Here is a 25432-nt window from a genome sequence, read left to right as displayed (position 1 = left end):
TTTTTTATTATTGTTTTCTTTTTTTGTGCCCTTGAGCTGTCTCCTTTGTTGTAAAAAATAAATAAAAAATAAAAAATAAGTAGGCTACCGCAAAAAGTACCGCAGGATTTTTTAGTGCGGTCCACGGTAGTGCGGTATTTTCAGAAAGTTTGCGGAAGTGTGGTACTTTTTTGTGATGCAGTACTACCGCACTACTGCACTAAGTACTGCACTTGCCCACCTCTGGTTAGCATATATTGCTGTGATCATATCTGAACTGCTATGGTAGTCGATTTCGTGGGCGGTTTTTTTTATGAAAATAATTTATGAATGCTTTAAGTTAATTTTTCAAGACACAAGTTGCATACCAAACCTTAATATTAAGCCAAGAGATTTAGCCGAGTAATAAGTGTCAGATTGCTGAATGTCATGCAATACAAACCTCAGATTCATCCCCCATACTCGATTCTGATGCCAAGTAATCAGATGACTGCTCATCTTCATCATCTGTTAGGCCTTCTGGCTGAAATGAGTGGGAGAGGATATTGTAAAACTGCCACACAGCTACCAGGATTTCTTTTTAGCCAAGAAAAGAAAATGCCTCTCTTCTAAAGGTAATGAGTCACCAACATGGTCTAATTCTAACATTTGTATTATCATTTCCTACATATTAAATTAAACCAGAAGCTTTTGGTAGTCATTATTATTTCCAGAGAAAAAAAAAAGGTAATGTTCTTGCCCACTGATACTAACCTTGAGTTTCATTAAAATTTCTCTGAGAGGAACTTTTTCTTGTTCAGAATCCAATTCTTCCTTTGCTGGTTCCTTGTTGGTGAGATCATCTGTCCCTGGCAAGTCATCATTATCTTCAAGTTTATCCCCCTCATCCTTTAACTGAATGAGATCTGGCTGTTGAGCATCTTTGCAGGCATCAAATGATTCATGGAGTAACTCATGATCCTCTTCTTTGGGTGAGTTAACAGAACTATCTAATGACTCACATGCACTTGTTTCTAAAGTTTGCTGAGAACATTCTTTTAAAACAGCATCAGTATTTTCTCTAGAAAATTCTTGGTCTTCTTGTCCTAACATCACCAAATCACTCTGGTCATTCTCTTCACTGACAAAAGTGCCACAGTCTGCCTCACCAACTATTCCACTTTCCCTTGAAGCAGCACATTCTCCCTCTCCTCTCACCTCTGCTGTCTTCTTGCAGGATGACTCTGTGCCATCACTATACTTCTCTGAATATTTTTCTTTTTGGCACTCTAAACTCTCATCCCCATGATAATGAATGGGGTCCACAGTGTCTTGCCATGACCTCACTCCTGCTGTGCACACGAGGAGCAAGATAACTGTTTCTGGAAAATACATAATTTCTTTAAGACTAAATAACATTACCTATTAAACAAAACATGCATATCATTATAAATCTTCAAGTGTACTAACAGGAAAATTTTGGCAGGCTTTTGACTGTGTTAAGCAGCTAGGGTTAGGCAGTCCTGACAATGCTACAGGATAGTTTTACATCACTTGCAAACAGCATCTCCTCTATGGCTTGGATACCAAAGCATAAGAGCAAAAGCTATTGCCTTTACTACTGTGTTACCTAACTGCTTAGGAAGTGTAAAGCTAAAAAATAGTCCAATTTGGTATAAATGAAAATCATGTTAGGTTATGTATCATGTATAAATTCTAAATGGATATTATTACTTAAGGCTGTGATCCTCGCAAGCAATACAACTAATACTTTCTATACTATTGCTTTTAAAAATACATATTTATGTATGAAAAGTGAGAATGGCAAACAAATGTGTCAGCTATAATGAGTATATATGCTGTTTCAGTTTACATCTCTACCTTCTTCATAATCAAGAAGGAGTATGCACTTTTTTTGGGGAATTGCATGGCCTAAAACACCCAAATAATTCATTCCTGAGAGTTCTCATGGAAGAGCTTTCAACATACTAGGCATTCTTCTTACTCCCATCAGTGAGGACAGCTATAAGGTTTTGAAAACTAGTGGAATAAAAACAGGAAAATGAAAGCTGCTATAAAGATTTGGAAAGCATTCTAATGCAATTCTTGTCTCAACCTGTAAAGTGCCAAGTCCCTATATATATATATATATATATATATATATATATATATATATATATATATATATATATATATATATATATATATATATATTTATATATAACAACAAAGGAGACATCTCAAGGGCACAAAAAAAAAGGAAACAATAATAAAAAAAAGCCCGCTATTCGCTGCTCCTAAAAAGAATCCAAAAAGGTGGCCGCGAGAGGTCAATTTCGGGAGGAGAGGTGTCCAGATACCCTCCTCTTGAAAGAGTTCAAGTCGTAGGCAGGAGGAAATACAGATGAAGAAAGATTGTTCCAGAGTTTACCAGCATGAGGGATGAACGAGTGAAGATGCTGGTTAACTCTTGCATAAGGGTTTGGACAGTATAGGGATGAGCATGAGTAGAAAGTCGCGTGCAGCGGGGCCGCGGGAGGGGGGGAGGAATGCAGTTAGCAAGTTCAGAAGAGCAGTCAGCATGAAAATATCAATAGAAGACAGAAAGAGAGGCAACATGGCAGCGGAAATTAAAAGGTAGAAGACTATCAGTCAGTATATACAGTCGTCCCTCAAATAGTACAGGGGCTAGGGACCCAGGACCCCCGTACTATTCGAAAATCCGTATAAAATTAGTGCCCCCCTAAAAGCACAACGGAATCTGGGTCCCGCCTGGCTCAGCTGTTACACACGAGCCCAAGTTGCCAGTTATGCATTTTCTGCTGCAGTCATAATGCAGTGTTACCACACTGGGGAGGTTCGCCCCCCATTACAGGTCAGGTTATTCAAAGTTTGGTTGGAGTAGTTTAAATATGCGTCCCTTAACTATATAATATGGAGCCATAATGTCGTATTTTGGAGGCGCGGAGTCAATCTCCACAATTACCGTTTCGTATCTTATTTCAAGTATGATTTAGAGAGCAATAGAAACTTAGGGAGAGAGTAAGAGAGAGTGTGAGTGTATGACATGGCTCATTGATAATGTGGAAGGGAGCACTGCCAGGAAGGCTTGCTTGCCCAGTGTGGTAACACCAGCAGAAAATGCATATCTGGCAACTTTGGCCAGTGAGTAAAACCTGAGCCAGGCGGGACCCCGATTCCAAAGGAGTGTCCACTCCTGCCCACCAATTTCTTGTATAAGGTAAGAAAATGCCTATTTATGTGTTTATAATAGGTTAATTTATGAACAAACAGAAAAGGACGGCCTTTACCTCCACTCTTGCAGCACTCTTGGAGCATTGTCAGCTACTACGGCAAGAATTTCTTTTACACTATGATAGATACAGCGAACACTGCTCTCATTAACATGGTATGCTCTCCCTACCGCAACTTAACTCACACCAAAACGTAACTTCCCCTAAATCTGAATTCTTCTGCAAGGTGAACACCTTTCTCAAATGCTTTGGGGTGCTTTCAGCAGGTGTTTTGGAACAGTGTTGCCACTCACGCCATGGTGCTACGAACGGGAAATTTAAAAATCCCAAAAAAATTCTTCCATGATAATTCGTATAAAACCGAAACCGTACTATTTGAGGGAGGACTGTATATATATATATATATATATATATATATATATATATATATATATATATATATATATATATATATATATATATATATATATATATATATAGTAGAGCCCCACTTAGAGCGAGATCAATTAGCGCGAACCGCAATTAGCGCAAGCCACCATCAACCAAGAAAAAAATAATTAGCGCGAAAGCCTCAGTTAGCGTGAGCAGCCACCACGACTGAATTTTGAAAATTGCGCCAAGCCGCCATGATGCACGGCAAGCCACTATGATGCGCAGCACAAGCCGCCGTGATGCGCAGCACAAGCCGCCATGATGCGCAGCACAAGCTGCCATGATGCACAGCACGAGCCGCCATGATGAACAGCACAAGCCACCATGATGCGCGGCACAAGCTGCCATGATGCGCAGCACAAGCTGCCATGATGCACAGCACGAGCCGCCATGATGCGCAGCACAAGCTGCCATGATGCACAGCACGAGCCGCCATGATGAACAGCACAAGCCACCATGATGCGCGGCACAAGCTGCCATGATGCGCAGCACAAGCCGCCGTGATGCGCAGCACAAGCTGCCATGATGCACAGCACGAGCCGCCATGATGAACAGCAAAAGCCGCCGTGATGCGCAGCACAAGCTGCCATGATGCACAGCACGAGCCGCCATGATGAACAGCACAAGCCGCCATGATGCGCAGCACAAGCTGCCATGATGCGCAGCACGAGCCGCCATGATGAACAGCACAAGCCACCATGATGCGCGGCACAAGCTGCCATGATGCACAGCACAAGCCGCCATGATGTGCGGCACAAGCCGCCATGATGCGGAGCACAAGCTGCCATGATGCGCAGCACGAGCCGCCATGATGCGCAGCACAAGCCACCATGATGCGCGGCACAAGCCGCCATGATGCGCAGCACAAGCCGCCATGATGCGCAGCACACGCCGCCATGATGCGCAGCACAAGCCGCCATGATGCGCAGCACAAGATGACGCCATGTTGATACAGGGCAAGTGCTTTGTTTACGTTGTGGATGTGGATACGGGCAACTGACCTTGGACGTGTGTGAGCGAGGCCGCTGAGCGGGTGAGTGCCGGCGATGACGTCATCGGACTCCCAGCGAATCACAAGCGTGTTTTCAGAGCTCAGCCAATCGTAGGTTTTTTTTTTTAATGTGAGTGATTATTTTGAGTAATTATCAAACCCAAAAGTCAGACCCACGTGTGCACCAAATAATTTTTTTTATATTGGTTACTTTATTCAATTAGCGCGAATTCAGTTAGCGCGACAGCGTTCATCCACCTAATTCTCGCGCTAAATGGGGCTCTACAGTATATATAATATATATATATATATATATATATATATATATATATATATATATATATATATATATATATATATATATATATATATATATATATATATATATATATATATATAGCGGTGGCTGAACAGATAGCAAGACGGCCCTGCGTTCAGGAGGACGCAAGTTCAATCCCTGACCGGTGCCACCAAGCTGGGATTTTTCAGCTGCTGCCGAGTGGCTTAAAACTACCCACATGCTGTCCAGAGGACCACCTATCAACCCGGACTCTAGATTCTAGGATTAAAGATGAGCTCCGAGAGGGCAACATGAGCCAATGTAAGATGGCGCCACTATAAACACTCGCCTGCGCCAGAACGGGCTGGGCCGACCATCAGGACCCACCGGGAAGAAGCCTTGGACCGACCATCAGGATCCACCGGGAAGAAGCCTACTGGCGCAATAGGCCAAAAATATATATATATATATATATATATATATATATATATATATATATATATATATATATATATATATATATATATATATATATATATATATATATATATATATATATATACAGTAAAACCCCGATTATCCGAAATGGAAGGGGGGAAGCCTCTTTCGGATAAGCCGATTTTTCGGATAATCCGGATTTATGGCCGCCAGTTTGATCGTCGGCATTGTGTTCTGCTGTATGGTAAGGACGACTTTCTTCCTTTTCCCGGTTTCTTTCGGCATGGTGATGTAGAAAGAAGTGAGGTCGAAGCACAGGTAGAACGCGATGCGACTGCCCAGTGTGAAGTGTGTGACGCGACTGCCGACTGACGATGTAAACAATGAAACCAAACAAACACACGCTACGCTAAACAAAGTAGTACGCTTAAAACATGTGATGTAAATGTTTTATTGTATGTTTGTCTGTGTGTCTCCTTGTCTGGACCAGTGTATGTTGATACTTGTGAGCGTTGCAGATCTGAATTGTGAATGTTGCAGAGTGCGATTGTGAATGGTTGTGCAAGCTTGCAAGTGTGACCTTGATGCATCGTGCAGGTGGAGACACAGTATGATGACTCATATTATCGCGCAACTCGTTTGTGGGAAGTGGAATGTGGCCTGGCGTGGAGAGGGAGTCGTTTGTGTCGTTGTCTTGAGAGTACGGTGTGAGAGTAGTCGTGCAGTAGTTTGTTCGTTCGCCGCACCTACGTCCTTGCTGGGGCGAAGGTGCGGACGTGGTGTTGTTGAGAGTTTGTTTAATGTTTTTTGTCTAATACATTGATCTATTCGTTACAAGCTATTTCGCGAATACGTATTAGAAAGCATATTCATTTTAACTGTTCTTATCAATTTTAAATGTGTTAATATAGTACATATGTAGTTACTTTTATTTATTTTTGATGTTTTATAACGTTTTAGTATAGAAAAAAAAAAAAATTTTAATTGCATTATCCAGATCAATTTCGGATAATCCGGTTTTTCGGATAATCCGCTATCTGATAATCTGGGTTTTACTGTATATATATATATATATATATATATATATATATATATATATATATATATATATATATATATATATATATATATATATATATATATATATATATTTAATGTTATGGTACCCTCGTCTATCATCATCACATAACCACCAATAACCAACTCATGCACTAATCCTCGAAGCTCCAGCCGCACCTCAAGGACTCGTGACTCCACACTGAGGCTTCACCCATCATTCAATTGAATGTCACGAAGCCTCACACTTCGTGGACTCATCTCGCCCGCCGAGGTTATAAATAGACCTCCACAAGCTAACCCCGGCAGTCTCAACCAAAGGCAGCTCACTTCCGAGGACGCAAGGATTCTTCACCTGTTGTGAGCTAACCAGGATTCACCAAGGGGTCTGACACACACACACTCACACACACACATCCATCCACATACCCATTCTCACTTGTATATATATTTGTGTTCCTTATGTGTAATCCTTAACTCTAAACTAAAACACCTCAGTGAACTAATATTTCGTTCCACAATTGTAATTCTTATTTGGTTCCTCAAAGATAATTTTCATACTTAGTTCCTCATTGGTAATTGTAACTATAATTAATCACCTCAGTGAACCAAACCACTTACTCTTGTCATTGCCTATTTTGTCATGTTATCTTCTGATGTCATTTAATTGTCTTATTAGGTTAAGTTTTAATAATAAGTAAAATTGTACCATTTGCTTTCACTTAACCTTACAATTATGTTATGTCACAGTTAGCTATCTTTTCAACACAAATCAACCCCTAGATGTCAGTTACCTGTATTCATAACATTTGGGTGCTTCTGTCCGGGATATTACACATAACTTACACTTTGTTACACTTTCAGCCCTGAGTGTTTCTGGTTGTTCACATTCTTGTTGGTGATCGTGCGAGTTGTGCCTTTAAAATTTTCACTACACGAAGGCCTGGTGTAGAGGCATAGACATCTTCGCACGTGCACCCGGTAAGAAATAAGTGTTGACGTCGCGTTGAATTATTCCTCAGTGACTTTACCTTTCACCCCAAACTCGAGACTCAAACTAACTTATCGGAACCAGCAACGTTCCAAGTCAAATCTTTAAGCTTGAAAGTAGTGTTCACATTCCTCAAACTCTCAAGAGTACTTAATGTTAGTTCTTGTTAAATCGCTCGGGATATCGATTTATTGCTAACATTCAACTTCAGAAGCACACACTTAGGGGTCGCTCCCCTCACCTCGAGGCATCTCACTTAACTCGTCTCATCCCGAGTCAATTGACTCAACTCGACTCTCCTAAATACGAGTCACACTTTAACTTCAATCGTTTTGACTCGAGTCAATCTTACTAACTTCAACTCAAGTTCAACTTAATCCTAACTCGACTCGAAGTCAACGAAACTTATGTCACAAATTAACTTTGGGTAAGGACTCGGAAGTACTTAAGATTGATTCCTCGACATCTTATCAAGCTCATAAAGCTTCCTTGCACTAGCAACTTGATTCACCATGGCGCACGTTCTCAACATGGATGAATTTGTCGGTAACCCGTCGGTCGCTGAGCTGAAAGAGGCCATAGTAACAAAAAATGACTTAAAATATATCGCTCAGAACTTTAGTATCTGTTTCCCTTCTGACATTCGAAAAGAGGAATTAAGAACCCTCATTTTAGCTCATCTTGGGGAAGAAAACCCCTGTCCCAGTCCACCTCAAGACTCAAGCCTTCTGCTTGAGATCGAGAAAGTAAAAATGCAATCTCTGCAGATGAAACTAGAATATGAAAAGCTAGATAAAGAAAGAGAAAGAGAATATGCACAAATGCAATGGATGGAAAGAGAAAAAGAAAGAGAAGAGAAAGAAAAAGAGCGAGAGCATGAGTTGCAAATGTTTCAATTAAAATCCACTATTCAGCCTCAGCCTCAGCATAAAACAAAGATCACTAAATACCTACCTTTACTCCCTCAATTCTCTGATAAAGATCTAGAGACTTTCTTTGGCGAGTTCGAAAGTTCAGCTGAACACTTCGAGCTCCCTAGAGAAGACTGGACATGGCTGCTTAAACCTAAACTCACTCCTAAAACTATCTTGAACAGTCTCAAAAACAACACTGATTATGACCTAGTTAAAAAAGGAATGTTGGTAGTCTATTCCATAACAACCAAGGGCTACTGACAAGCCTTCCGCAAGATGTCTAAAACTCCTCACCAGATCTATTTGGAGTTTGCTTCTGAAAAGCTTCGGGCTCTTCGCCGTTGGCTCAAATCAGCCGCTATAACAACTTTTGACGAGCTTGTTAATATTGTAGCACTGGAAGAATTCAAAAGGAAGTTACCATATTCTATAATGCTCCACATCACCAACAAGGAGGAAACAGACTTAATCAAAGCCGCCCAGCTAGCGGACGTTTTTTCCCTGATTAATCGTCCTGCCTCCTCGGGAGATAGAAAAGCCGAGGCTGCATTAACTGTAAAGTCATGCGCAGGTGTTTCAGGGTTGGTTAAGCCAGTAGGTAATGGTTCCCAGACAGCTCTCTTCTGCTCATTTTGCAAACAACCGGGCCACCTCATAAAGAACTGTCCTAATCCCAAATGCAAAGCAGCTAAAGCCCAATTTTCAAAACTAGTGGCTTCTCTTCAAGTTCCCTTCACAGCCACTCCATCTAACGATCCCTTTAAGCCTTTCAGATCAACAGGGACTGTTCATCTTGACCCCAATAATGTTCATAAGGTCATAATCGTAAGAGACACTGCCTCCGCTCAATCAATCATATTGAAGTCAGCATTCCCAGATATAGAGCAGTGTTATACCGGTGACAAGGTGTACATCAAAGATTTTCATCAACCCTTTTCCATTCCTTTAGCCAGAGTACACCTTGATAGTCCCCTTGTAAAAGTAGAAGTGATAGTGGGAATAAGTGACGACTCATCCTTGCCAATTCCCAATTCTGAATTCCTACTAGCCAATGACTTAGCCGGAGGTTCAGTCCTTCCACCCTTGGTGATCAGCGAAACGTTGTTAACTCAAAACCCCACCGAGCACCTTGAGAAACAACAACCTTATCTATTTCCTGCTTGTGTGACCACTCGTGCACAATCTAGAAGGGCTGATCAATTACCACCTTCATCTCCTAAAGGCAGTCACTCCTCTGCTGAAGTCAATCAGCTATTCACAAATAAAGTACTTACATAGGCTCAGCGGGAAGACTCCACCTTGGCAAAGTTTTACAATACAGTCACTCCCAAAGACCAAATCACTCACTATCCCTCCTTCTACGAGTAGGATCAGATTCTTATGAGAGTGTTTCGACCAGGTAAAGTTTCAGATGAAGCTACTTGAGCCGAAGCCCATCAGATAGTCTTGCCAACTGTTCTAAGACAACCTGTTCTTGAGATCGCTCATGAAAGTTTTGCCGGCCACCTGGGGATCAAGAAAACAAGTGAGAAGATCCTGACAGACTTTTATTGGCCAGGACTTAGGGAGGATGTCAAAAATCATGTTAAGTCGTGTCATACTTGCCAGGTTGCAGGCAAACTTAACCAGACTATTCCCCCCTATCCCCTCCAACCTATTGCTGTTCCCTCGGAACCCTTTCAAAAAATAGTCATTGACATTGTTGGTCCCCTGCCGAAAACAAAAAAGGGTAATCAATATATACTAACAATTCTTGATCCCACAACTAGGTATCCCGAGGCCTTTCCCATCAAAAACATCACTTCTAAGACTATTGTCTCAAAGCTCAGTCAATTGTTCACCACGTTCGGGATTCCTCAGGAGATCCAGAGTGACTGAGGCACTAATTTCACCACCGATCTATTTAAAGCAGTCTTGAATGAGCTGGGCATCACACAAACGCTGTCTACTGCTTACCACCCGCAGTCACAGGGAGCTCTAGAGAGGTGCCACCAAACACTAAAAAATCTTCTACATAAATTTTGTCACATACAAGGCCTCGATTGGGATGACGCTCTTCCTTACATGCTATTTGCCATCCAAGAAGCACCTAATGAGCCTTCAGGAGTCTCCCCCTTCAAGTTGTTGTTCGGAAGGAAAGTGAGAGGGCCACTAAGGGTTGTTAAGGACAAGCTACTAGACTCAACCACTCATAAGCTTGTCTCTGTCACTAACTATCTAGATCGCTTAAAAGCAACCCTATCTAAAGTTCAATCATTTGCCCGAAACAACTTAAATCACGCTCAACAAACCATGAAAGTAAATTTTGACAAAAAGGCTAAAATCAGAACATTTAATGAGGGTGATCAAGTTCTTGCCTTCATTCCAGCCCCTAAAGCACCCTTGCAAATTAAGTATCATGGTCCCTATAACATCTTGCAGAAAGTAGGAGACAACAATTATGTCATCAGGACCCCTGACCGTCGCAAGTCGACTCAGTGTATTCATGTAAACCTCTTGAAACTATATAAAAGTAAGCATCCAGCCCCTGCATCCCAGCCAAGCACTGGTGCCGATTCACTCGACTCAACTGAGTCATCTGAACCTGGCTCCAAACCAAATCCTGCCCCTGACTACCAATCTGTTTGTTCATCTAGTACTCCTCGTGTATGTCATGATGACACTGTTATCCCTTTGTGTATGTCAAATACCACCACAACACCCAACAGACACACAACAAAACTCTTACATCCTTCAACACCTGGATGAACACCTTGCTCATCTCTCCCCCTCACAAGCTCAGGACATTGTATCACTCATCAACCAATTCAACGCCATCTTTGGCGACAACCCAAAACTTTGCAATGTTCTCTCTCATGATGTGCAGCTACTTCCCGGAACGACACCTATTCGCCAGGCTCCATACAGGCTCAACCCTCAGAGGCGAGAACAAATGAAGAAGGAGGTGGACTATCTACTCAAACAGGATTTGGCCATCCCCAGCAGTTCTCCATGGGCTCCCTGTCTCCTCGTTGCCAAGGAGGACGGTCAGCTCCACTTCTGCACAGACTACCGCAGAGTGAATGCCGTAACCGTGCCAGACGCCTACCCTCTTCCTCGGGTAGATGACCTTATCGATGAAGTGGGTAATGCTAAGTATGTATCAAAGCTGGATTTATTAAAAGGGTATTATCAGGTCACCCTTACTAAGGAGGCTCAACTAATCTCCGCCTTCATCACTCCCTTCGGGCTCTTTCAATATCTTCTGGCCCCCTTTGGCATGAGAAACTGTCCAGCCACATTTCAAAGAGCAATGAACTTGGTGTTACAAGGCATAAATGGGGTATCTGTGTACTTAAGACGATATTCTTATTTTTTCAAGCAACTGGCAACACCATCTACAGCAGCTCAAAGACGTGCTCCACAGGCTACAAGAGGTGAACTTCACGGTTAAGCTGGCAAAAACAACGTTTGGAGCAGCAACTGTATCCTATCTGGGCCACCAAGTAGGCAGCGGCTGCGTGCAACCCAAAACCGCCAACGTCGCTGCCGTCCTTCAGTACCCGGTTCCCGCTACCCGCAAGGAGCTGCGTCGCTTCCTCGGCATGGCGGGGTTTTACCGCCGCTTCTGCCCCAACTTCGCAGAAGCCGCTGCCCCTCTGACCAAGCTCACCAGCGGAACCGTAGGGTACAAGTGGACCCCAGACTGCCAGCAAGGCTTCAACCAACTCAAGAGTATGCTGGCTCAAGGACCGGTCTTGCAGGCGGCCAACTTCACCAAGCCCTTCGTCCTGCATACCGACACCAGTGACATCGCCTTAGGTGCCATCCTCCTCCAAAAAAAAGACGGCATCCTACACCCCATAGCCTACCACTCCACAAAGTTCAAAAACCATCAAAAGAACTACAGCACCGTGGAAAAAGAACTTCTGGCCATCATAAACTCCATCCAGAGGTTTGAGCACTATTTACAAGCTGGTAGCCAGCCTCTACAAGTATACACAGACCATAACCCCCTGACCTTCCTTCATCGCAACAAGTTCTCTAACCAACACCTACTCCGGTGGTCTCTGATGCTACAGCCCTACATCGTCGAAATTCACCACATCAAGAGGCGTGACAACTGCATCACCGACGCCCTTTCTCACCCACCTACTACCTAATGACAAGGGTCCCACCATCCTTACGCCTCACTACTACACTCCTTCCAGTCGTTACGTTGTTCCTAAGCAGGGGGGTGTTATGGTACCCTCGTCTACTCGAGCCTTGATGAGCGCCATCACACATCACCACTTCACCAATAACAAACTCACGCACGAATCCTCGAAGCTCCAGCCGCACCTCGAGGACTCGTGACTCCACACCGACGCTTCACCCATCATTCAATTGAATGTCACGAAGCCTCACACTTTGCAGACTCGCCTCGCCTGCCGAGGTTATAAATAGACCTCCACAAGCTAACCCCAGCAGTCTCAACTAAAGGCAGCTCACTTCCGAGGACGCAAGGACTCTTCACCTGTTGTAAGCTAACCAGGATTAACCAAGGGGTCTAACATACACACACACACACATATACATATATATATATATATATATATATATATATATATATATATATATATATATATATATATATATATATATATATATATATATATATATATATATATATATATATATATATATATATATATATATATATATATATATATATATATATATATATATATATATATATATATATATATATATATATATATCTATATATATATATATATATATATATATTTGTATTTCTTATGTGTAATTTCTTAACTCTAAACTAAAACACCTCAGTGAACTAATATTTTGTTCCACAATTGTAATTCTTATTTGGTTCCTCAAAGATAATTTTCATACTTAGTTCCTCATTGGTAATTGCAACTATAATTAATCACCTCAGTGAACCAAACCACTTACTCTTGTCATTGCCTATTTTGTCATGTTATCTTCTGATGTCAATTAATTGTCTTATTAGGTTAAGTTTTAATAATAAGTAAAATTGTACCATTTGCTTTCACTTAACCTTACAATTATGTTATGTCACAGTTAGCTATCTTTTCAACACAAATCAACCCCTAGATGTCAGTTACCTGTATTCATAACAATATATATGTATGTATATATATATATATATATATATATATATATATATATATATATATATATATATATATATATATATATATATATATATATATATATATATATATATATATATATATATATATATATATATATATATATATATATATATACAATACCCTCCCGAGTTTCGCGCTTACTTCGTTCCGCAAATCTAGCGCTAAACTCGTGGATTGCGAAACCCGGGGTAATGAAAACACTGGAAAAGCACTTATTTGTTCCGGCCCGTGGAGAAGCCGACTTTTTTTTCCACTTTACTCCCTTGTTATCTCAAAATATGTACTGTGAAGAGATCGGGTCGTTTTGAAGCCGCAGCTAAAGGCGGCTTGCTGCCTTGCAATTGGCTAACAATTCTGAAAACACGCTTGTGATTCGCCGAGTCCGATGACGTCATTGATGGCGCTCATCCAATCAGGGGCCTCTAACTATGACGAAACGAAAGCTTGATATAATTTGTACAGCGCGGCCTCACGACACGGCCGGATGGCCTTCTGTTTGTTTGAAATTCCCTCCGGCGCGGCCCGCCGCCTCACAGTGTGTCACCTTGCGGCGCGGCCTTGAGGCGGGAATTCTCAGAGCGACGCTGACAGCCGTGGTGTACACATTATCTACGGACCACGATGTCTGACGTCTGGATAAATAAAGACTTTTGGATCTGTTTTATTGATCTGTACAAGGGCCATCCATGTTTGTGGAACATAAAACATATATTGTGTTGTTGTCGTCGCTGCGGCGGTGGGGCTCAGAGTGACGCCGCCGCCCGGTATTCTGTGAGGCCGCCTCATAGTGTGTATGCTTCATCCGGCCAACGAGGCTCCACCCACTTTCAGCCGCCGGACAGGCCGCATCGTATAGTGTGTGTCCGCCTTTATAGATTCGAGGTTACGCTTAGAGATGTAAACAAACATGGCAGAGACAGCGACATTCAGAGGGGTAACGGGTATAAAGTTTGTGCATCCTATTTCTTTAATTATTATTCTACATCATAAGTCTAGTTGTTGTAATATTCTAGTAAATTTTTAAAACATAAGGAAGTGTGAAATTTCAAACTTGAATGTGCTTCAATGTTTGTTGAACATGTATGTAAAGTAAGACTGTTTAAAGATAGGCGCAAAATGGAGCAACAGGCACTTGTAAATATCGAATAATAACCTATCTTCCCAATATCTCATCAATATTATCCATATATTGTTTGTGTTTTATTAATAAAACAAAGTTGAACAGTTTTATGAAGAGGGTATGTCTTACCTCAAGGATCCCTGTCTACTAAGGAAACATAGTGTGTCTTGCGCGTGTTGTCAGGTTTGGTGTACAACCGTTCACTTAATTTTCTTCCTGACTGGTGTCATTTTATATGAAGTAGTGGTAAGTACTACTGTTATACATGTTATTTTACAAAAGAGTTGCCGTTGTTGCTGTAAATATGATCGCCACCATGTTTACGTTAGCGAAGAGGTTTGCAGTTTAATTTAAGTGCCATTGCTGCACTAAAACTTCACTACCCAGTGACCCAAAGCTGAACCTCGACCTTATAAGACGCAGGATGATTTTCAGGGACTTTTTTGGGGGAAAAAAAGTGCGTCTTATAAGCCATCAAATACGGTAAATAGTAAACAAAGCAGCTCTGGCAGTCTACTCTACGAGTTTCTTGGTTGGCCATTTTCTACCGCTCCTCACTCCTCAGCCACTGCCGTTGTCTGTTTGTTTACATACAGCCGCGCTGTTGCTCGTACCCCCAACCATTTCCCATCCGTACGGACGACCAACAACTCGCTCCCGGTTGGGCGCACGAGCAACCACGGTTGTCAGTAGCCCCAATGGTTGAAGGAAAACACCCAGTGTGACACCGCCTTGAGGAATCGCGCGTGACGCCGACGATAGGTAGACGTGATCCGTACATGTCAAAGCAGCGCGAAATTCGGGGCGATAATAAGCGACAGTCGAGATGTACGAATTTAGGACTGAGCGCGAAACTCGAGGATCGCGAAACTCGGGAGGGTACTATATATATATATATATATATATATATATATATATATATATATATATATATATATATATATATATATATATATTAATCCCTCGTCTATCGCGGGGGTTAGGTTCCAGAACCCCCCCGCGATAGGCGAAGATCCGCGAAGTAGCGACCTTATATTTTATTTATTATTTATATATATTTTAAGGCTTTATAAACCCTCCCCACACTCTTACAAATCTTTCCCACAGTCTTATAAACACTTCCTACGACGTTTCATTGTTACGACGCGGTCCCGATAAATGATTCCATAATTCTTGTTACAACTTTCGACATTTGCTTCGTAAATACGAACTTCGCGCAGGAATTAGTTTGGCGGGGCGGAAGAATACTCAGAGAAAGGGCAATATGAGCGTAGCTCACTTCTTTTATATCACAATTAGGTAAATACGGAAGGGGAAAGGGAGGAGGGGTACAGAGTGGGTCATGAAAAAAATACCGAGAGGATGTAAGAAGGGAGAACAAGAAAAAGTAGTGAAGGAAACATGGAGAGATATAGAGGATGAAAACAAGAAGGGTGTGGGGTGGGAGGGACAGTGGGGAGAGTCAGGTCAGGGCTTCAGTCAAGACATGACCTGACTCTCACTTCCGCCCATCCCTCCCCACACCCTTTCCATTTCACCTTATGTGTGTGTGTGTGTGTGTGTGTGTGTGTGTGTGTGTGTGTGTGTGTGTGTGTTTACCTAGTTGTAAACACATACACACACACAAGGGAAAATGAGAAGGGTGTGGGGAGGGAGTGGCAGAAGGGAGAGTCAGGTCAGGGCTTTGGTCAGGACATGACCTGACTCACTTCTGCTCCTCCCTCCACACACCCTTCCCATTTCCCCTTCTGTGTGTGTGTGTGTGTGTTCATATAACCTAATGGAGAAGGAGAAAGGGAGGAAGAGTGAAAGAGAAGACTAAAGATAAGAGGGTGTGAGAAAGGAGGAAACAAGGGAAATGAGTGGAGGAAATGGGACGGGAAAAGAAGAGAGAGGTGAGGAAAGGGGGGGAGAGAAAAGGTGTGCGTGGGAGGGAAAGAGATTAATTAAAAGAGAGAGGTAGGGAGGGTCAGGTAAAGGTGAGGAAAGAGGGGGAGAGAAAGGGTGTGAGTGGGAGGGAAAGAGATTAAAAGAGAGAGGTAGGGAGGGTCAGGTAAAGGTGAGGAAAGAGGGGGAGAGAAAGGGTGAGTGGGAGGGAAAGAAATTAAAAGAGAGGTAGGGAGGGTCAGGTAAAGGTGAGGAAAGAGGGGGAGAGAAAGGGTGAGCGGGAGGGAAAGAGATTAAAAGAGAAAAATTGGGAGGGAGGTGAAAGGAAAAGAAGAAATGAGAAGGAAGGAGAAAAATACGGGGACGGAGAGGGAGAAGAAAGAAAGGAAGTGGGGGAGGAGTGAACCAGGAAAAAGCCTAACGGCGCAATAGGCCGCAACGGAAAAATAAAAAAAATAGGTGGGTGACGTAGGTGCTTATTTAGGTGTGTTCCTACTTAGTTGATTTATGTAGTTTTCATTTTTTAAGCTAAAAATGCTTATTTTACCGCAAAATCCCGCGATATAGAGAAAAATCCACGATACAATTAAAAAATCCGCGATACAGCGAGACCGCGACATGGCGAGGGATTACTGTACATTGAAGCATCCAAAGATCAAGGAAAATGCTTAGCTCAACGCCATCGAGCAGGTGTGGGGCTACATGAAGCACAGTGTGAGCTCCTCCCTACACCGTTTCACCCGGGCTGACTTGCAAGCCAGGGTGGAGGAAGCCAGGGCCCATACTTATAAAGAAGTAAGGTGTTTGACTTATGTCTCGTCTCAGAGGTGAGTGTGCACTGTGCACCCTAGCTGGGGCTCCAGCCGCCACGGGTAGTGGGGAAAGTAAAGTTGCCAACAACGGCGAGATCAGTTATCTCATATGAAAACTAATGAGTAAGATACCTTTAAATGGTGAAAGTATTGAATAGAAGTACATCATATCCATAATAATATGGTTTTGTAAGACTATAGTGAGCGTTTGAATGTAAAACGATTTGATGAGGCACGCTGGCTGTCTGGCAACACCCGGTAATGTTTACATTTGAAGGTCGCTGCCTCAGACGAAGACCCAGGATTTATGCCCGCCCGGGACCAACTTTTGCTACTCGCGCCGCGTCTCAGATTAACACGCAGGATATAGGACTCCACAGGGCCGTTTTGGGCTCTTAAGACGAGCCTGAGACTAAGTGTTAGCTTAATAAGTATGGGCCCAGGATCTCCACCATTAAGGAAATGCGGGCGGCTGCAATTAAACGAGCGAGGGACCTTGAAAGCTACTACCGGTCCACCGACAATATCCACAAGTCCGTGGAACCCGTCGTAGTCAGCCTCGACACTGACGACGAGGACGAGGACGATTTATTTCTTGAAAGTGACCAAGAATAAAGTATACCATTTGATGAATTTTATTTGCATAGTTTGTTTACCCAACATGTCTCTTCTTCCTTCTAATTATCCACAATGTATATTTCACTTAAAAGTACACCTATCTGTCTAGTGATCTTTCTCTACTTGTATTTGTAATCAAAAGTTATAAGCCAGTTGCCATAGTGTCCATGTACTACACGTAAATATACCTTTTATGCAGACGATAGCTAAGGGGAGGAGCTTATCGATGACGTCACCGCAACGTTACGGTACCCTCGTGTTGGTTGCCAGTCGTCGCCCAAGAATTTACCGAAGTCCCCTTTTACGATTCAAGAGGGAAGTGACTTTATTATATGCTTTTCCTTGATAATGCAACTTGGGAATATTAGCGGAACGTCTGAAACTATCCCTGCCTGAATATGAGCTCAATCCAACACTTCGTTATTTAGTTAAAATAGAAAAACGATGCCTCACGGCCTCTGCAAGGCTTAGTAGATTCCCAAGTAGAATATTCAGTGCAAACCAGCACGGACTTGGATCAGTATTACGTAAATGCACAAAGAGACCTTGCTAGTAATACTTCAGCTGATAAATTCCTGGATGTAATGACAAACTTGAATTTAGGTGAGGGGAAAAATTCAGTGTGGAACCTTTTCAGGAAAAGAAAAGAATAAATTTGCTTTTAATACTTTTCTAATCCAATATAATGATGTTATTGGTTCCAGAAAAAAATTAACAGACTCTGCTAAACAATCCTACCTGTATGGGTATTTAAGGGATTATGCTCTTTCAAACACTTGACCATCTCTGATGCCAACTACCATTTGGCCATCCAAATGCTGAAGCAAGAGTTTCTGGATGTGAAGTACATCATAGATGAAATAAAAAAAAAACATAATAAAGGCAGCACCTAATGGGGAATTTGACTCTGATTATACATCAGTTAAAGTATATCTGAGTGAAATGAGGTCTTATCTACACGGGTTAATAGGCTCATGATGTTGACCTTCTAGCAGAAGGAACAGCTGGACATTCCTTAATTAGTCACATTTTTTTTTTTTTACAACAAAGGAGACAGCTCAAGGCCACAAAAAAAGTAAACAATAATAAAAAAAAAAAAAAAGCCCGCTACTCGCTGCTCACAAAAAGAATCCAAAGAGGTGGCCAAAAGAGAGGTCATAGTTTTTAATAAGCTTCCATTGGCTTTAACCCTTTCATTGCTAAGCGGTCGCAACGAGACTATCCCCTCAGGCGCGCTCGGGGAGCCCAATGGGGGGTCTCTTTTAACCCTTTCATTGCTAAACGCTTGCAGCGGGTGTTAGGCGTATTTGTTGGTGGTGCTAAACGCTGCGAGCTCAGCTCAAATCTCCGTGTGAGTGTTCCAACATTAATTCTCACAACAAGATTGCAAATTGAGTGGGTTCTTCACTAAATTTGGTGGAAAATCATATCAGCCCAGCAGCAGCAAATCTACGACGAGTAACTGGTGGATGTTCTTGCCCAGTATAAGCGGCATTTTGCATAACTTCACCTATCATCTGACTGATTCTTTGATGAAAAAAAGTTGTAAATATTGCAGTTTGGCAACTCTGCCAGAGTCTGAAAAGAGATGTCCGCAGTTACCTCAATGTGGCTGATCATCCCGCCTTACCGATGTAATTGTTAACATTCAACACTCCCTGAGCGTGCATATGCGTTAAAGAAGGCATACATAACCGACTCCTATAGATCTGGACCTCCTCTTTCAGTGGTGTTTTGTTTTTTAGCTGTGATGAATAGTTTTTGAGATACAGAGGTTAAAAGAACCCCCCCATTGGGCTCCCTGACTGTGCCTGAGGGGATAGTCGTGTCCAGACTGCGCACAAGGAAAGGGTTAACCTCTGTATCTCAAAAACTATTCATCACAGCTAAAAACCAAAAACACCATTGGAAAGAGGAGGTCCAGATCTATAAGAGTCGGTTATGTATGCCTCTCTTGCGAACATACATGCATGTTCAGGGAGTGTTGAATGTTAACACTTACGTTGGTTTGTGCGGGATGATCAGCTGTATTGAGGGAAGTGCAGACATCTTTTCTTCAGATTCTGGCAAGGGAGTATTGCCAACTGCAATATTTACAACTATTTGGTCAAAGAATCAGTCAGGTGAAGCTATGCAAAAATGCCACTATATTGGGCAAGAACATCCACCAGTTACTCGTCCGTACATTTGCCGTGTTGGGCTGATATGATTTTCCACCAAATTTAGTGAAGAATCCGCTCAATTGGCAATCCTGTGTTGTGAGAATTAGTGTTGGAACACTCTCATACGCGGGAGATTTGAGTGCAGGTGGAGGTCGCAGCGAGCGTTTAGCACCACCAGCAAATACGCCTAACGCCCGCTGCAAGCGTTTAGCAATGAAAGGGTCAAAAGGAAAGTTGGAAAGTTTCATTTAGTCGGCGCAACATCTGTGGTCATATGCCGGAGAGAGACAGGAGGAGAAGGAATTATGGGAGAAGGGAACAGATCCCAGGAGACAAGACACAACCCCCCGATTAAAAAGATTAGTTTTTGTCCCTTTGTTAGTAGACAGAACCTTGAATATAACCTTTGAAGTCCCAAGAATGAATGAAGTCATTAATAATTCCAAACTTAACAACATAGGCCTTTTAGATGAGACCTTCTATGACAAACGAATTCATGATACAATAACAGTGGATATGCTATTGGGAATATATATTTTTCAGTACATGTCCTCAGCAACCTAGAAGGAAGTAGCAGGTGATTCCTGTCTAGTCTTAAATAACAAAGCTGCCGCTATGGCAACAGTATTTAACTTTTTAAATAACAGCCAGAGTAAATCTTTAATAAAGTCCTTGAAAAGGAGCAATGAAGAGTAGGGATGTACCAATACCAAAATTTGGACCGATACTGATACCAATACCCAATATTTGACCGATGCAGATACCAATACCGATACTGATACCTGTGCATTAATTTTTTTATACAACAATTCCAGCAGCTAAAAGGCAATATCAAATGTTGAGGAAAAAAAAAAAAAAAAAAAAAAAACCTACTCGTTTTTTTAACATAGAAGGGAAGAAAAAAAAAAGTAACCAGTGGTGGCCTGAAAAAAGGCATCCATAGATCCGTAGCCAGACGTGCTGACCACTGCACCACGGAAGCGCATATTAACCCTATATGGCACGGCGAGGCAGCAGTGCATGGTTAACCCAAGTGTTAACACCCACCCCCATGAGTTTCGACAAGGGGCGAGGGAGGAGGCGCTTCGTGAGGTCTAGTTGACTCACCAAGGTTAGCTTTACCTTAATTGTCGTACATTTAGGCAGCCCTGGCAGCGTGCCCCGTTGTGGGGCGACCGTCTGACTAACTGAGGCAGGCAAATGAGGCGAGTGAAGGGGTTCCGCCAATCCCGCGCCGAAGCTACTAAACCTGTATTGTACGCGTCTGTGGTACCAAAGGCTATACTGTATACCAAGTATTATATATTTGTATTCAAAGTAATATGAATCTTATCATTTAAAGTGATGAAAATTAAGTCACGGGAAATTCCAAATTACGTAGTATCATGTTACTAGATAATTACACTTTTCTAATATTTTTTCAACAGTTTAGAAAGTCCAATTTCTGTTGAACAAAATTATTTGCAACGAGTGACATGCGACGTACAAAACTCCTTCAAGTATCGGTAGAATTGTCAGAAAATCAGCCGATACCGATACTCTTAAAATGTGCCGATACCACCGATACCGATACATCGGTACATCCCTAATGAAGAGATTCTAAGCTCTCAAACTAAAACAATGATCAACCTAGTAATGGATCCTCTCAAATCATACTTTAACCCATTACAGCATATTTTGGAGGATAGCGAGGTTGATAATGGACTAGAACATCTCTTTAGTTTAGAATCTAAGGGAATAAAGAAGGACGACCGAGAATTGCCGTCCTTTGATAAAGGCCAAATTGATAAATTTAAAGAAGGAATAAGTTTCAAAGATGGATACCATAACACAGAACTGCCCTGGTATCCTGAGAAAATAAATTCAGTCCCTTCAAATCAATTTGTTGCTCTGAAAGTATTAGACCGGACTGTGGATCACCTAAAAAGGGCTCATCAATAAATACCAAGTGTTTGATAAACAGTTAGAGGATGGGATAATAGAAGAAATTAAAGTAAAACCTTCTGATTATGATAAATATACATGAATTCCTCATAGGCCTGTCATTAAGATGGAGGAACAGGTAACAACTAAAATAAGACCTGTCTTTAATTGTTCTTTGAAAACTAACAAAGAATTACCCTCGCTTAACGAGGCAGCTTATCCTGGAATAGACTAATGGGTTCTATCTTAAAATTGCTTTTTTACTTTAGAACAAATAAAACTGTAATGATAAATGATATAAAGCAAGCTTTCCTGATAGTCAAATTAAAGAATGAAGCTGACCAAAATAGGTTTTGCTTCTTCTGGAAAAGATGAAACAGATTAGTAACTTATCGTTATAAAAGTATAGTTTTTGGCTATACTTCATCTCCTTTCATTTTAAACTAGTATGTCATGAAACATCATGCAGAAACATTTCCAGAAGATAAATGCAAGCAAATACTAACAAACAATTTTAATGTGGACAATTTACTGATTACTGACAATGATCTAACTGAAATGAAAAACATGTATGGGATCAGCTAGCATTTGAAAGAATGAGCCAAGGAGGATTTATAATGAGGTCTTGGAACTCCAATTCAACTGAATTAAGAGTCCAAATGATTTCTGATGGTAGATTAGTGGAGCATACTTGTGAAGAGGACAAAGTACTAGGATACAGACACAATGTAAAAAAGAATACAGTGAGTCTTGCCCCTTGTAAAATAGACTCAGAGGCAGATAGGGTCGACCGGGGTGATTCGGACCAGGTTTTGACAAACTTCGATTTAGTTCCCATATTTATTAAAAAAAAAACTAAAAAAAAACTATTCAATGCATATATAAGTGAGTCACTGCCTACATGATACCAGAGTTTAAACTAATTTCCACTGTAACTTAGAGATGCATACCAAAAAAGTGTGGACCACATTGTAAAAAAAAATGGGGTGATTGTGGACCAAAATAAAAAAATCATTAATTTCCTTTGAAAATACTAGCTGGGCATATCCAGAGATAAACAACAAATGTAATTTGGTTATGACATGACTTGGACCTCTCAGTAAAAAAAATAAAAAATAAATAAATAAATAAAAAAACTTGTGCATGTGTGCGTGAGTGTGTGTGTGAGTGGTTGCATGTGTGTGTATGTGTGTTTCTGTATGTGTGTGTGTGTGTGTGTGTGTGTTTCTGTATGTGTGTGTGTGTGTGTGTGTGTGTGTGTTTGTTTCTGTGTGTGTGTGTATTTACCTAGTTGTGACATGCGGGAAAAGATCTACGCTCGCGCTGTCCCGTCTCTATACCCGCTCTTGTCCAACTTTTCCTTAAAATCATGAATGTTTCTTGCACAAACCACCTCCTCCTCCAGCCTATTCCATAGCTCAATATTTCTGTTTGGGAAGCTAAACTTTTTCACATCTCGCCTACACATGGTCGCCCTCGACTTCTTTCCATGTCCTCTCGTTTCTCTTTCGTTCCACACACACAGGTCCTCCCTGTCCAAATGCTCCACTTTGCTCCTCACCCTGTACACCGCTATCAGCTCTCCTCTTACTCTTCTTCTCTCCAGGGTTATGAGCCCCATGCTATTGAGTCTCCCCTCATAAGTCCGATCTCTAAGTTCCAGTACCATCTTAGTTGTCACTCTCTGCACTCTTTCCAGCTTTCTTATGTTCTTCTTTTCATGAGGAGACCAGATCAATGCTGCATACTCCAACCTTGGCCTTATCATTGTAACTATTATTTTCTTCATCATCTCCTCGTCCAAATACACAAATGCTGTCCTCATGTTCCTCAGCAAATTCAAATTCAAATTCATTCTGTGTGAGTGTTTGTGTGTGTGTGTGTGTGTGTGTGTGTGTGTATTTACCTAGTTGTGACATACGGGAAAAGAGCTACACTCGCGCTGTCCTGTCTCCATATCCGCTCTTATCCAACTTTTCCTTAAAATCATGAATGTTTCTTGCACAAACCACCTCCTCCAGTCCATTCCACAGCTCAATGTTTCTGTTTGGGAAGCTAAACTTTTTCACATCTCGCCTACACGTGGTCGTCCTCAATTTCTTCCCATGTCCTCTTGTTTCTCTCTCGCTCCACACACACAGGTCCTCTCTGTCCAGATTCTCCACCCCACTCGCCAACCTGTATACCGCTATCAGGTCTCCTCTTTCTCTTCTTCTCTCCAGGGTTGTGAACCCCATGCTATTGAGTCTCTCCTTGTAAGTCCGATCCTTAAGTTCTGGTACGTACCATCTTAGTCGCCATTCTCTGTACTCTTTCCAGCTTTCTTATATTCTTCTTTTTGTGAGGAGACCAGACCACTGCTGTATACTCCAACCTTGGCCTTATCATTGTAACTATTATTTTCTTCATCATCTCTTCGTCCAAATACACAAATGCCGTCCTTATGTTCTTCAGCAAATTTATAGTTTGTCCCGTTATCCTGTTGATGTGTTTGTCCGGTGACATACACATCAACAGGATAATGGGACAAACTATAAATTTGCTGAAGAACATAAGGACAGCATTTGTGCATTTGGACGAAGAGATGATGAAGAAAATAATAGTTATAATGATAAGGCCAAGGTTGGAGTATACAGCAGTGGTCTGGTCTCCTCACGAAAAGAAGAGAGAGAGTGTGTGTGTGTGTGTACATGACCAACTAACTCTCTCCCAATGGGCTTTACAGCTGGTCCATAATCACCCCAGACATGTTTTCATCACTGGGGTGATTATGGTCTAAAACTGAGCATGAATATGAAAAAAAGCAAGTGATGTTTGGACTTTTCTGATGATTCCATGTTAAAGTAGAGGAAAAAACTATATGGATTGCAAGTTTCAAGGATATTCTGCGACTTTTACCATGCGCCATCACAAAGTTCACCGAAACAGCTGTTTTTGTCAACAAAGTTCACCGGAATTTTATTTTGTCACCATTTTCATCTCATTCATTTTTGTTTCATCATTTCTGTTACACATCAATTTATGGGTCCATAATCACACTCAAAATGCTAGAATAGGTAGTTGCTCAACTACATGGGATATGCAGCAGCATAACTTCCATTTATATAGAAACCAAAGCCCAAATAAAGTAGGTGGTCCAAATCACCCCGGTCCACTTTAAGGTCCGAATCACCCCGGTCCACTTTAAGGTCCGAATCACCCCAGTCGACCCAACTAAATGAAAAATTCTGTTTCAGACTTCCAAAGTATTTGATCCATTAAATATAGTACTTCCTGTAATATTAAGGGGTAGAACCCTGATGAGAAAAATATGGAAGCTAGAAGTTGGCTGGGATGAAAAACTACCCAAACAAATAACTGATGAAGTGAAAAGTTTAAGCAGAGACTTAGAAATGATATCAGAACTTTCCTTCCCCAGACAAGCACTCAATGAG

At 41.7% G+C, this 25432-nt stretch overlaps 1 protein-coding gene across 5 annotated transcripts in view; it reads right to left on the bottom strand.

Moving 5' to 3' along the window:
• The window catches only part of LOC127008194 (thioredoxin domain-containing protein 15-like), an 80491-nt gene that overhangs the window by 52443 nt on the left and 2616 nt on the right, over positions 1–25432 (bottom strand). For 4 of the 5 annotated variants that reach the window (XR_007760907.1, XR_007760906.1, XR_007760909.1 and 1 more), the window contains exons 2-3: positions 733–1340; positions 422–502 (exon numbers count right to left, since the gene is read on the bottom strand). Coding sequence is in view for 2 of the 5 variants with exons in the window: in XM_050879890.1 (XP_050735847.1) it covers positions 422–502; positions 733–1340 (689 nt within the window). In the remaining 3 variants the exon portion in view is untranslated. The remainder of the gene's footprint in view (positions 1–421; positions 503–732; positions 1341–25432) is intronic. The other variant, XM_050879911.1, reaches the window with a different exon arrangement.

The sequence above is a fragment of the Eriocheir sinensis genome, chromosome 4, assembly GCF_024679095.1.
Source record: "Eriocheir sinensis breed Jianghai 21 chromosome 4, ASM2467909v1, whole genome shotgun sequence".
NCBI lineage: Eukaryota > Metazoa > Arthropoda > Malacostraca > Decapoda > Varunidae > Eriocheir > Eriocheir sinensis.
The sequence above is the reverse complement of the archived record's forward strand: the minus strand, read 5'-3'. Positions and strand labels throughout refer to the sequence as shown.